The sequence below is a fragment of the Suricata suricatta genome, chromosome 6, assembly GCF_006229205.1.
Source record: "Suricata suricatta isolate VVHF042 chromosome 6, meerkat_22Aug2017_6uvM2_HiC, whole genome shotgun sequence".
NCBI lineage: Eukaryota > Metazoa > Chordata > Mammalia > Carnivora > Herpestidae > Suricata > Suricata suricatta.
In genome coordinates this window covers 9441936-9455884 of record NC_043705.1, presented here as the reverse complement: position 1 = coordinate 9455884, position 13949 = coordinate 9441936, and the positions used below count along the sequence as shown (strand labels likewise).

Below are 13949 nucleotides of genomic sequence, written 5' to 3'. Positions count from 1 at the left end.
GGCTGTCAGCACAGGGCCTAACATGGGGTTTGAACCCATGAACCATGAGCTCATGACCTGAGCTGAAGTCAAACGCTGAACTGACAGAGCTACCCAGGTGCCCCAATTTAGGTTTTTTTTAAACTTAAAAAAAAAAGTTATTTATTTTGAGAGAGAGAGAGAGAGAGCGCGAGAGCGAGCGCGTGAGTGAGTGAGCTCACCTGTGCATGCATGAGCAAGAGAAGGGCAGACAGAGGCAGAGAGAGAATCCCAAGCAGACCAGCATGGAGCCCGATGTGGGGTTTGGTCTTACAAACTGTGAGATCATGACCTGAGCCAAAATCAAGAGTTGCTTAACCAGCTGAGCTGCCCAGGCGCTCCTTTATATTTAGGTTTATAAGAAACTCTCAAACCATTTCCTAGAGTTGCTAAATCATTTCGCATTCCCATCACCAATGTACGAGGGATCCTTCTACTCTCTCTGCGTCCTTGCCACCATTTGGAGTTGTCACAATTTTTTATTGTAATTGTTCTGATAGGTATGTAGTGATATCTCATTGTGGCTTTAATTTGCATTTCTTGGCTAACTAATGATGCCGCACAGTTTTTCTTGTATTTATTTGCCATCTGTATATCCTCCACAGTGAAATGTCTCTTTATGCCTTTTGCACATTTTCTAATTGGATTACTTCTTTTCTTTTTTTTTAAACTATTAGGTTTTGAGAGTTATTTGTGTATTTTAGATACTAATCCTTTCAAATTCGTGGCTTGCAGATGCTATCTCCCAGTCTGTGCTTTGATTTCTCGTTTCCTTAATTAGGATCCTTTGGAGAGCAAAGTTTTCATTTTGTTGAAGGCCAATTAATCAGTTTTTCTTATAACGGATTTTGCTTTTGGTGTCATGTCTCAACTGTTTCCCTTCCCTAGACCATTAACACTTGTGGCTTAGTTTTATTTTTATTTCCCTAAAAAGTTGTGGTTTTGTATTTTTTATTTATGCCCATGATCTCTTTTGAATTATTTTTTTTAAGATATGCCAGTTGGTTGAGGTTAGCTTTTTTTGCCTATGGTTCTTGAGTTTCTTAGGTCATTGATTTGAAATTTCTTTTCAAATACAAGTATTTGGTACATTTTTGTAAATTTTATTTTTTAATGTTTATTTTGAGAGCAAGAGACAACACAGGTGGGGGAGGGGCAGAGAGAGAGGGAGACACAGAATCCCAAGCAGGCTCCAGGCTCTGAGCTGTCAGCACAGAGCCCGATGCGGGGCTCAAACCCACAAATAGTGAGATCATGATCTGACCTGAAAGTGGATGCTTGGTCGACTGAGCCACCCAGGTGCCCCAAAGTATTTGGAACTTTCTTAGTGTTGCTTTAGCTGTATCCCACAGATTTTGATATATTGTGTTTTTTATTTTCAAGTAGTTCAATGTGTATTTTGAGTTTCCTTGAGACTCATGAATCATTTAAAATTATGTTGTTCGGTCTCCAGATTTTCCTCTTTCTGCTTTTGATTTCTAGTTTAGTGCCATTGTGGTGAGAACACACATTCTGTATGGTATCAGCTCTTTTTAGGCATATGTTTTATGGCCCAAGGTATGGTGTATCTTGGTGTGTTTTCTGGGTATTTGCAGAGAATGTGTATTCTGTTGTTGAGTGAAGTGTTCTATAAATATCAGTTAGATTCTTTTCTTTGATGTTGATGTTGAATTCTTATGTAGTCTGGCTATGTTTTGTCCAGCTCTTCTATCGATTGTTGAGAAACAAGTTTTGACGTCTCTAACTATAGTTGTGGATTTGTCTATTTCTTTTAGTTCTCTCAATTTTTACCCGACATACATTGCAGTTCTAAGACCTTTAGCTTTGTTTTCATCTTCTATTGTTATTTAATTAACGTCCTCCTCTGTCTCAGATAATTTTATAGCCCTCCTTGCTTTGTTTTGATCAGTGCCTGCGTGATAGATCTTTTTCCATCATTTCACTTTCAAACTGCCTGTGTCATTATGTGAAAAGTGTTTTTCTCCAGTCTGCATGTACTTGTATCGTTAAAAAAAAACAGGTATAAGTGGCTTATGACCTTGTATCGGTTTCAAGGGTGTGTGACTCAGCACTTGGGTACATTGTGAAGGAACCACTACAATAAGTGTACTTAACATCCATCACCACACACAGCGATTGTTTTGTTTTGTGATGAGAGCTTTTAAGATTTACTCTTTCTTAGCAACTTTGAAACATACGACATAGTAGTATTGACTATAGTTGACATGCTATACATACATCTCCAGGGCTTATTCACTTGTTAGTGGACGTTTGTACCTCTTGATCACTTTCATTCATTTCACCTGCCTCCTCGCTCTGTTCCTCGCCTCTGGCAACCCCCAGTCTTGGTAGCTTTGGGTTTGATTATTGTTGTTTTTAGATTCTACACATAAGTGAGATCACATGGGATGTCTTTCTGAGTTTGACTTATTTCACTGCACATAATGCCCTCTGAGTTCATCCCTGTTGTCGCAAATGGCAGGATTTCCTTTTTTTCTTTTTCTGGTAAAATAATATTCCGTTGTGTGTGGGGTGGGTGTCTGTGCATAAGCGTGCATGTGCACATATCACCCATTTTTTTTAGCCATTCCTAGGTCTGTGGATGCCATGGTTGTTTCCACATCTTGGCTATTGTAAGTAATGCTGCAGTGATCATGGGGTTGTGGATATCTTCTTGAGCTAGTGTTTTCATTTCCTTCAGGTAAATATCCAGAAGTGCAATTGCTTGATCATAGACTAGTTCTATTTTTAATTTTTGTGAGGAACCTCCATACTGGTTTCCACAGTGGCTGCACCAGGCTGCATTCCCATCAGCAGTGCACAAGGGTTCCCCTTTCTCCACGTCCTCACCAACGCTTGTTGTTTCTTGGTTTTGATAATACCCATTGCATGAGGTATGAAGAGATTTCTCATTGTGGTTTTCACTTCTATTTCCCTGATAATTACTGATGTCGAGTGCCTTTTCTCATGTACCTGTTGGTCATCTGTATGCCTTTTTTGGAGAAATGTCTATGCAGATCTCTGCTCATTTTTAAAACAGATTAAGTTTTTGAAATTGAGTTTTACGAGTTCTTTATATATTTTGGATATTAGCCACTTATCAGATATATGATTTGCAAGTATTTTCTCCCATCTGGTGGGTTGTCTTTTTATTTTTCTGGTGGTTTCCTTCGCTGTGCAGAAGATTTTTAGTTCAGTTTAGTCTCACTAGTATATATTTTTTGCTTTTGTTACGTTTGCTTTTGATGTCAGATCCAGAAAATAATCCCCAACAGTGATGTCGAGGAGCTTACTGCCCATTTTCTCCTAGGAGTTTTAGGTTCCAGTCTCTAATTCATTTTGAGTTAATTTTTGTGTATGGAACAGGATAGTGGTCCAGTTTCATTCTTTTGAATGTGACTGTTCAGTTTTCTCAACACCATTTATTGAAGAGATTGTCCTTTCCCCATTGTGTATTTTTGATTTCTTTGTTGTAAATTAATTGGCCACACATGTGTGGGCTTATTTCTGGGCTTTCTATTGTGTTTCACTGATGTATGTGTTTGTTTTTATGCCAGTATCATGTTTTTAAAATTTTAATAGCTTTGTAATATAGTTTGAAATGAGGACGCATCTCAAGATCATTTTGGCCATTTGGGGTCTTGTACTTCCACGCAGATTTTAGGTTTGTTCTATTTCTGTGAAAAATCCCATTGGCATTTTGATAGGAAATGCACCGAATTTGTAGACTGCTTTGTGTAGTATGGGCGTTTTAACAAAGCGCTTCTTCCAGTCCATGAGCATGGGATGTTTTCCCCTTTATTTGTGTCTTCACTTTCTTTCATCAGTGCTTTGTGATTTTTAGTGTGTAAGTCTTTCATCTCCTTGGTTAAATTTATTCCTAGGTATTTTATTCTTTTGATGCAGTTGTAAATGGGATTGTCTTCTTAATTTCTAACAGTTTATTATTAGTGTAGAGAAATGTAATAAATTTGTTGATTTTTATGTCAACAGCTTTACTGAAGTCATTTATTAAAATACCAAGAGTTATTTGGTGGCATCATTAGGATTTTGTATATATAAAATCTTGTCCTCTGGAGTGACAGATTCATGTGCTCCTGTCTGATTTGGATGCCTTTTATTTATTTATTTTTTCTTGCCGAACTGCTCTGGCTAAGGCTTGCAATATTTTGTTGGAAAAAAAGTGGTCAGAGTGGCCATCCTTGTCTTGTTCCTGATCTTAGAGGAGAAACATTAAACTTTTCACCACTGAGTATGATGTGAGCTGTGGGCTTGTCCTGGCTGCCCTTTTTTATTGAGGTTCCTTCTGTATCCAGTCCTTGGGGAGTCTTTTCCTTTTAAATTATAAACAGATGCTGAATTTTGTCAAAAACTTTTTCTGCATCTGTTGACATGATTGTATGATTTTTATCTTTCATTTTGTTAACACAGCGTAGCACATTGATTGATTTGTGGCTACTGAACGTTTCTCGCATTCCTGGAATAAATCTCACTTGATCATGGGGTATGGTCCTTTTCATGCATTGCTGAATTTGGTTTGCTAATATTTTGTTGAGGATTTTTTTGCACCAATGTTTATCAAGGATGTTGGCCTGAAATTTTCTTTTATTGTGGCACCCTTGTCTGGTTTTCATATTGGTAATGCTGGCCTTATAAAATGAGTTTGGAAGTGTTCCTTCATCTTCTATTTTTGGAAGACTTAGAGAAGGATTGGTATAATTCTTCTGTAAATATTTGGTAAATTTCACCAGTGAACCCATCTGGTCCTGGACTTTTGTTTGTTGGGAGGTTTTTGATTAGTGATTCAATCTCCTTATTAGGAATTGGTCTAGTAAGAAAAATCGAATTGATGTGTTCAGATTTTCTTTTTGTGTGTGTGTTTAATTCAGTCTTGGTAGGTTGTATCTTTCTACGGATTTATACATTTCATGTAGGTTGTCCAGTTTGTTGACATTTAATTTATTCATAGTATTCTTTTATGGCCTTTTGTATTTATGTGGTATCAGTTGTAATGTTCCGCTTTCATTTTCTGATTTTATTTATTTGATTCTTCCCCCCTGCCCTTCTTTGGTGCTAAGAGTTTGCCAATTTTTGTTTATCTTTTCAAAAAACTCTAGCTCTTAGTGGGCCGCAGGGTGGCGCAGTCAGTTAAGTGTGTGACTTCAGCTCAGGTCATGATCTCTTAGTCCGTGGGTTTGCGCCCTACATCGGGCTCTGTGCGGACAGCTCAGAGCCTGGAGCCCGCTTCGGATTCTGTGTCTCCCTCTCTCTCTGCCCCTTCCCAGCTCTCATACTCTCTCTCAAAAATAAGTAAACATTAAAAAATAATACTAATAATAAAAGACATGAAATTGTAAAAAAAAAAATCTAGCTCTTAATTTGATTGATCTTTTTAAAAATGTTTTATTTATTTTTGAAAGAGCATAAGCAGGGTAGGGGCAGAGAGAGAGGGACATAGGATCTATAGCAAGTCCTGTGCTGACAGCAGCGAGCCTGTTTTGGGACTTGAACTTCTGAACTATTAGATCATGACCCAAGCTGAAGGCTGATGCTAAACTAGCTGAGCCACTGAGGAGCTCCTATTGGTATTTTTTAAAGTTGTCTTTTTAGCTTCTATTTCATTTATTTCTAATACTCATTTTTTCCATCTTTCTATTTACTTGGAGTTTTGTTTATTCATTTTCTAGTGTAAAGTTCTTTGAGGTGTAAAGGTAGGTTGTTTGAGATCTTTTTTGTTTCTTGATGTAGCATACATCGATACAGACTTCTCTCTTCGAACCGCTTTTGTGGCAGCCCATACATTTTGTTATGTTGTATTTTCAATTTAATTTGTCTCAAAGTAGTTTTTTATTTCTCTTTAATTTCTTTTTTGACCCATGGGTGCTCACATTATATTATGTTTTGATTCTCTAAAATCTGTGTGCTTTTGTTCCTTGTAGAGCCCTCAGATAGTTCTTTGTGTTTTGTTGAGAGAGTTTGTAGATGTTGTTCATCAAAGGATTGGTTTTTTTCTTTTCTTCAGATGTACCAGAAGTCACTCTTTCTTAAATTAGGAGCTTCATAGAATTAATCAGATTGGGAGGAAAAAAAATCATTGAAGTCAGAAGTGGTTAAGAAAAAATTTGTGGAGCAGGTATTTAGCTAAGCTTTACAAATAGGTTTATGTTCTTAAATTAAGCATTGAGTCAACCTCCTAATTTCTGTATTTCAATTAGAGTAAATAGAGGTATATAGTTTCTGTAATGAGCCATACATAAATGAAATTTCTGCCTGTGGTATTTTCTAGTTATAAAATAAATGGTGGCTTATAGCAACAGAATATAGATAGTGCTTTCTGTTTTGGCAGTTACAGTTCTTTCTGTATTTTCATGATTTATTATGATCAATAATAAAATGTTTCATGAATACCTACACATTTAGTTCCTACAACTCATTCATTGTTTCTGAGCAGTATTTTTCTAGGTATAGATAGCCTGAAATATTAGTGGTTTCATGGGTGATAAAGTCAATTTAGAGGGTTTTTAAATAGCATTTTCAAAATGAAACGTAATAAAGCTTATTAAAGAACTCGGCTCTGGGTAAAAATTGTTCTGTGGAACTTTAGTATTTGGTTTGCAACATGAAAGTCATTTCTCACTGTGTTATACAGTCCCAACAGTGGCTTCTGTTACAGAGCGCCCCCATAGTTAGAATCCGGTGTAGCACTTTACATTTTCTTTTTTCTATTTAAAAGGTTAATCACAATTTTGGCCAATTTTGTATGTTTGCTTGGAATTGTGGTTTACAAAGCAATTATGATAATTTAAGTTTATGTTGAGGTTGTTACAATGAAATTAGAGAATAAAGTCATTATGTGTGTTTATTTTTGAAGTCATTATATTTTGAACTGACATCTTAGTAGAATTGTCAGGTAAGAAGTAGTATTAGTGAGATGTGTAAGAACTATCATTTAACCAGTTTAGCTTGAGTTGAAAAAAATATCAGTGGCTTCGGGTGCCTGGGTGCCTCAGCCCATTAAGCATCCAGCTATTGATCTGAGTTCAGGTCTTGATCTCAGGGTTGGAGTTCAAGCCCCATATTGGGTTCCATGCTGGATGTGAAGCCTACTTAAAAAAAAAAATTAGTGGCTTATTTTTCTTGTGTTTTATATTATTTTGATGATATTTAAATTTAGGATGTTGAGGGGGGGCCTGGGTGGCTCAGTCACTGGAGCGTCCGTCTAGTCTAAGGTCACAATCTCGCGGTTTGTGAATATGAGCCCTCATCTGGTTCCCTGCTGTCACTGCAGAGCCTGCTGGGGGTCCTTGGTCCCCTCTCACTTTGCCTCTCTCTCACTAGTGCTCTCTCTCAAAAATAAATAAAATGTTAATAAAAAATCTAGGATGTTGACTAAGGTGGAAGGACCCTCAGATGTAAATCTGAGCATAAAATAAGGAAACAAATGTTAAAATGGTTCCTGGTATTTTAAAATACAACTTTTGCTGTACAGAAGGCAGAATTTTATTTTAAATAGAAGCAAACGTATTTGAGCTAATGTAAGTCAGAATCCTAAGCTAGATCTCTTCGTTTTATATGTAATTAAAATATTGATGACTGTTGTATCTGTTTCTTAGTTATGAGTCTCAAAGGAATAATTCAGTAATACACTATATGATTTTCACCTACGCAAAGGGATTTTGCTTATTCACATTTATATTACTTCTGCCTAGTAGAGATGTGGCAAATAATATAATAATGTAAGCGATGTCAGTAAATACTTCTTTCTCAGCTTTTCTTTATTTTTCAGGACATTTATGCTTCTGAAGTGGACATTTCACTTATTTTTCATGATCTCTAATTTTATTTTTCTTTTGTTTCTTCATAATCAAATTGAGGGTATGATTTTTTTGGTTTAGAAGCTACATAAATAATGTGTTTTTTGCAGGGTATCACACTTAGGGCCACATAATGTTTTTTTGGCCATTTTTTGATGATGTTAATTTTGTTCTCTGGTTAGGATCTTTGTTTCCTTCACTGCAGAATTGCTTTTTCCTTCTGCAGTTAACCAGCAGTTGTGGGTGGAAACTTTATGACTGTGCCTTCCAAATCAAACTTTCTACTCCTAGATTTAGTATCCAGTGATGAGTCTTAGTTGAATTAATTCTCGTAACTTTTGATTTTGATTTTTATGTAATTTGGAACTTAGAGAAAAGAAAAATCACAATAATAACATAAAGACTTTTGTATGTTCTTTGCTCCACTTCACCAATTGTTTACATTTTATATATTTAATTTGTAAAATGGGTATAATAAGAGTCCTTATCTCAAGTATTACTGATTTTCATTGCCTCATAGTTTCACTGAAAATTGTGTTTTTTTTCCTACTATTCTGTGTATTTGTATTCTGTGTAATTGTATTCTTTTATAACTCTCCTTATTCTTTCTATATTCCTCTTCCTTTAAGAAAATGAGTACCTTCCAGGTACTTTTAATTAAGACAGTGATGTGTATTGGCTCAGGTGGTTATGCGTCCGACTTTTGGTTTTGACTGAGGTCATGATCTCGCAGGTGGTGAGTTCGAGCCCTGTGTCAGGCTTTGTGTGGCTCGTGTGGAGCCTGCTTGGGATTCTCTGTCTCTTTTTCTCTCTGCCCCTCCCTTGTGTGCAGCATTCTTGCTCTCAAAATAAATAAATACATAAACATAAAAAAGTTAGTGACCTGTGTCAAAATGCTTGAATAGATGAGAGTGGTTGTGACATGCTTTTTCTCGTTTTGTTGGGGGGCCCGTTGAATGTGACCGTTAAAAATGGTGGTGGGTAGGTAAGGGAAACAAAAGCCAAAGTGAAGTCTTGGTACTTGATCAAGATAAAAAGCTCCTGCACAGCAAAGAAAACAATCAACAAAACAAAAAGGTAGCCTATGGAATAGATATTTTTCTGAAGAAGACAGTCAGATGGCTAACAGACCTATGAAAAGATGCTCAACATCACTCATCAGGGAAATACAAATGAAAATCATGATGAGATACAACCTCACTCCTGTCAGAAGGACTAAACTTAACAACACAAGAAACAACAGGTGTTGGTGACGATGTGGAGAGAGGGGCACCCTCCTACACTGTTGGTGGGAATGCAAACTGGTGCAGCCGCTCTGGAAAACAGTGTGGAGGTTCCTCACAAAGTTAAAAAAGGTAGTTCCTCCATACTGTTTTACGACCCAGCAATTGCACTACTAGGTATTTACCCAAAGGATACAAAAATACTGACTCAAAGGAGCACATGCACCTCAACGTTTATAGCAGCATTATCTACAGTCTCCAAACTATAGAAGGAGTCTACGTATCTATTGACTGATGAATGGATAAAGAAGGTGTGGTATATATACACAATGGAATATTACATAGCCAGCAAAAGAAGGAAATCTTTCCATTTGCCACAGTGTGCATGGAGCTAGAATATCAAGCTAAGTGAAATAAGTCAGTCAGAGAAAAACAAATACAGGACTTCACTCATGTGCAGTTTAAGAAACAAAACAGAAGAACATAGGGCATGTGTGGGAGAAAGAGAGGGAAACAAAGCGTAACAGACTCAACGATAGAGAGCAAACGGGGTCGGTGGAGGGAGGAGGGTTGGGGATAGGTTAGATGGGTCCTGGGTACTAAGGAGGGCACTTGTGAGGAGCACTGGGTGTTGTGTTGTATGTAAGTGATGAATTACTGAATTCTGCTCCTGAAACCAATATGCCCTGCATGTTAACTAACTGGAATCTAAATAAAAATTTAAAAAAAAAATCGTGGTGGGCTGGTATTAGAGACTAAGCTTACTAAGATCACCGTTCAAGATCAGTATGCTAAGGATCCTTAACACACACCATTACATTGATTTTTTTTTTTTTACTTAGGTGTTGTGGGTTATGTCCGTGTAACATCTTGCCAGAAAGAACAGAAATGTATCTTTATTTTCTCATCACATCCTCTCTCGAAGACATAATACTCTCATTGCTCTCTTTCCAGTTTGGCTTCGAGTCACTGCTGTGATTCTGGCTGTTGAGCAGGCTTTCACGTTAGCAGTTCCTGATTAAGTAAAAATTGTTGTGAGACCGCCCATCGTACCAGGGCGGCTCGGGTAGTTTTTACTGAGTCGGTTACTAGGGCCGCGTTGTCAGAGGCACGTGGCAGTCGCGTTTCACACATCTTTCCTAAATAGTGTTACTCGAGATTTATCGAAAGGTAAACCTAAAACTTTGTACTCCCGGTTGTGAGTGTAGCGAAACCAATCATCTATCAAGTTCAGTGAAGCCACATTTGTGCTGTTTAATATTTTAACATAAAACTTAAACTGTTTTAGTCTGTCTTTACTATTTTTGCCTTAGCTGATTAAATTTTGCTCTTGTGTTAATTAATAAGTTCAAAGGAAATGTTCTAATTAGCTCTGTCATCATCCCTGGGAACCATAAGAAGGTAGAGTACTTTGGAAAGCCTGGTAACACCTGCTCACTAGTAAATATCAATTCTTGGTCTGGCTCTTTTCCAGTCTTGCTAACTGTGTCTAAATGTGTGAACCTCTTACCATCTGCATACTTCAATTTTCCTCTAAATTAAAAAAAAAGTCTTACCTGGATTCTACTCAGTTCAGAGTTTTGAAAGATAACGGGAGGTCATTAAAGTGTAGTTAAAATCCATAACTATTGAAAAAATCATTGGCTTTAACATATAGTATCGAGAAATAGTAATACGCTGTTTAAAGACCATGGACTCTTTTAGTGTTCTTTGTTGCTTAGTCTAAGACCTCTGTTTTCAGAATGCAGTGTATTCGAAGACCAGTTTTACTGTTGAATTTGACAGGCCTGGCACAAGGCCAATCTAATGAGCCCAAAGGGAGAGTTTGTGGAAAATGCAGGTTTGAAGGAGCCGGAGCACTGACCTTCCATGAAGTCCCAGCTATCCGTGTTCATTCCTGTGGGTGGGAGCTTTGCTGAAAGTTGACTGTTTTCTTCCTTCCGTCGCATCTGATTCCAATCTGTACTTGCCGTTTATAGCTAGAGACAGTCGGATGGCAGCTTAACCTTCACATGGCTCACTCGGCCCAAGCGAAACTGAAAGCGCCTCAAGCCGTGTTACAGCTGGGAGTGAGCAGTGAGGATTCAAAGGTAAGAGCCGGCACCTCGTGAAGTGGCGCGTTTCGTTTACCAGGTAGGTCTGGGACTTTACTGTTAGAAGAGTCTCTGCTCCTCCCCGCATTGAAAACATAATTAAATTAAAATTAAACAAGGCTTAACGAATGGATAGATCTTCGTGACAGGTTCTGATAATCAGATTTACTTACCCTTTGTTATTCATTTGAAGAAATACCTTGTCTTGCAAGAGTGTTTCATTACCCCTTCTTTGAGATTCTGCCATGGGAACACTTGGTAATAGCCATATAAAATTAATATTTTAAAGATTTGGATATTTGTAGATGGAATGTTGTCATCTAGCCAATGCCCGCGTTACCAAGATGACGTGTATTGTGTGTTGTGTATAACACTTGTGCACGTGAGTTTAAGTCTCAGCTCTTGAGGAAGAGTTGTGGATTAGTTTTGTACTGCGCGATGATTTCTTTTTTAGCATTAATTTCAGGAAGCCTGAACATCTTATCAGAGTTAAAAGAGTTGGTATGGAATTTTTTTTTTTACTGTAGCATATGAAGAAGTATATATTCAAGATAGCAGTAAAAGCTATCCCTAGTTCACTGTAGGATAACCGGTTACTATAAAAAGGTAAGCGATTATCTTTTGGAGATACATGAGGGGGAGTGACTTTTCCCCTCTAAGTAAAGGAGACTTTGCTCCATTTTAAGACAAAATAGAGGTGAGAATTAGGTAGGAAGACCTGAGGAGAGAGAGATAACTATGGCTGGACGATCAGAAAATAATGGGAGACATGTTATTGTTTATAATGGGCACTGAACGAGGGAGCAGTATTACTTTTTTGCTAGAACTTTCCTTATGTATTATATCATGCGCATTTTGTCTTGCATAGGAATGGGGACCAGGTTAACGTGCCTATAACATTTTAGGCAATTGAGTTGGGTCTCACTGTATATAACGTATTAATTCATTGCCAGGTTTCAAAAGTATTGCATTTCACACATTTTAAGTTGATGAATACAATATAAATAACAATAATACATAGAATAATATAAGTTTAGTGGTTAAGAGTCTAAGTGACTGGTGTATTATAGATGCTCTATAATTTAGTAGTGGTGGAGCCTTGGGCAAGCCACTTCATCTTTATGAGTGTCGGTTTCTTCACCTGTAAACTGGGAATAATGTTACTCATCACGCAGGGTCTATACAAAGATGAGAAACCCAGGGTATTGAGTGGTTATTTAGTCCGATGCCTACTATTACGTATAAATGCTTAAAAACTGCAGGCTGCTACCGTCTTCAGCAGCAGCAATAAAACTTATTTTTGGCTAATGAATAAATAAATGCCTTTGTTTTAAACCAAAGCCTGCAGTGAATTTATTTACTGATGAGATGGACTCATTTCCCTTTCCTTGCCCCTTTTCCCCTTTTCAGTTCTTAATCATAGTTTCAATATTTACGCTTACTGAGACCTGGGGAGGGGGAGGACCGCCTGGAAAGCCTGATGGTCTCTTACAGTGAACTAGGGAGGGCATTCCTTCAGGTTTGGGATAACAGTCTGGAACTCAGTAGTGTAGCCTGGCTGCTCTGAGTGGAGACACATGCGTACTTACACACACACACACACACACACACACACACACACACACATTCATACCTTCTGCAAGCGGCTGTGCCCTTTCACTGTTGTATTTCTCAGGCCTGTCACATGTTCTGTCCGAGCAGCTCAGTGGAATTGATAGGCTGGAAGGAAACCCTTGTGATCCCGCGTCCTTGTGCGGGCGGTGCTGGGCCTGGAGATGCCCGAGTCCTCCCAGCTCCTTTATTATGTCTCCGAAGTCTGTTTATATGTCATTTCTGTTTTTAGACGGTAGGAACAAATGAGTAATACGTCTAGTAAAAGAACCATGTCTTTAATCCGTGTTACTTAGAAAAATCCTACGGATGTGAAATCCAAGTCACTGGGAGATAGAGCCTGGGGTACGTTTGTATTTCCTGGTGTGTTGCTATTTTGAAGTTTTGAATGCGCATTTGGTTATCCATAGACCTTGTAGAGCTAGGGAACCATTTGCATTGACAAACAGGCCATTTGCGAAGCATCCCACAAAGGCAGAGGATATTTCCTTCCTTCCTTCCTTCCTTCCTTCCTTCCTTCCTTCCTTCCTTCCTTCCTTCCTTCCTTCCTCCCTTCCTTCCTTCCTTTCTTTCTCTTTCTAAGTTTATTTATTTTGAGAGACAGACAGAGCATGAGCTGGGGAGGGGCAGAGAGAGAGGGAGACACAGAATCTGAAGCAGGCTCCAGGCTCTGAGCTGTCAGCACAGACTCAAACCCATGTACTGTGAGATCATGACCCAAGCCAAGATCAAGAGTCAGATGCCAAACTGAGCCACCCAAGCACCCCGATATTTTCATTTTGCATGCAGACTTAAGTGCACCTCTTTCTCCGTATAGCATTGTGCAGACTTGAGCCCTGTTTCTCACATCTGCTAAAGAAGAGCCACGTAATGGAGGGTATCAGCCTGGACAGACACCTGCCATCTCCAAGTGCCCTGTGTTTCGGCTCGAAGGAGCAGTTAGCTGCCACACCTCTGTTCTCTCAGGGAGCTGCTGCTGGGAAGCTGTACTTTTTCATATTCTCCCTCTTTCTCTTTATGATCTGGTACTCTGTTCTTTCTCCTCACGTGAGATTTTGGGAATTCTTGACAGGTGGGAATGTTAGATGAAAGGAGCAGGAATATGGAGCATGTTTTAAAAACCAAGTTTGTTAAAAGAAGGGAGAACTTTAAGAAAAAAAAAATTTTTAAGTTTATTTTGAGAGAGAGAG

The 13949-nt window shown here is 38.2% G+C and overlaps 1 protein-coding gene across 3 annotated transcripts in view; it reads left to right on the top strand.

The window, feature by feature from the left end:
• COMMD10 (COMM domain containing 10) overlaps positions 1-13949 on the top strand; it is a 197503-nt gene that overhangs the window by 29538 nt on the left and 154016 nt on the right. For all 3 annotated transcript variants that reach the window (XM_029941565.1, XM_029941566.1, XM_029941567.1), the window contains exon 5: positions 11035-11145. In XM_029941565.1, the coding sequence (XP_029797425.1) occupies positions 11035-11145 (111 nt within the window). The remainder of the gene's footprint in view (positions 1-11034; positions 11146-13949) is intronic.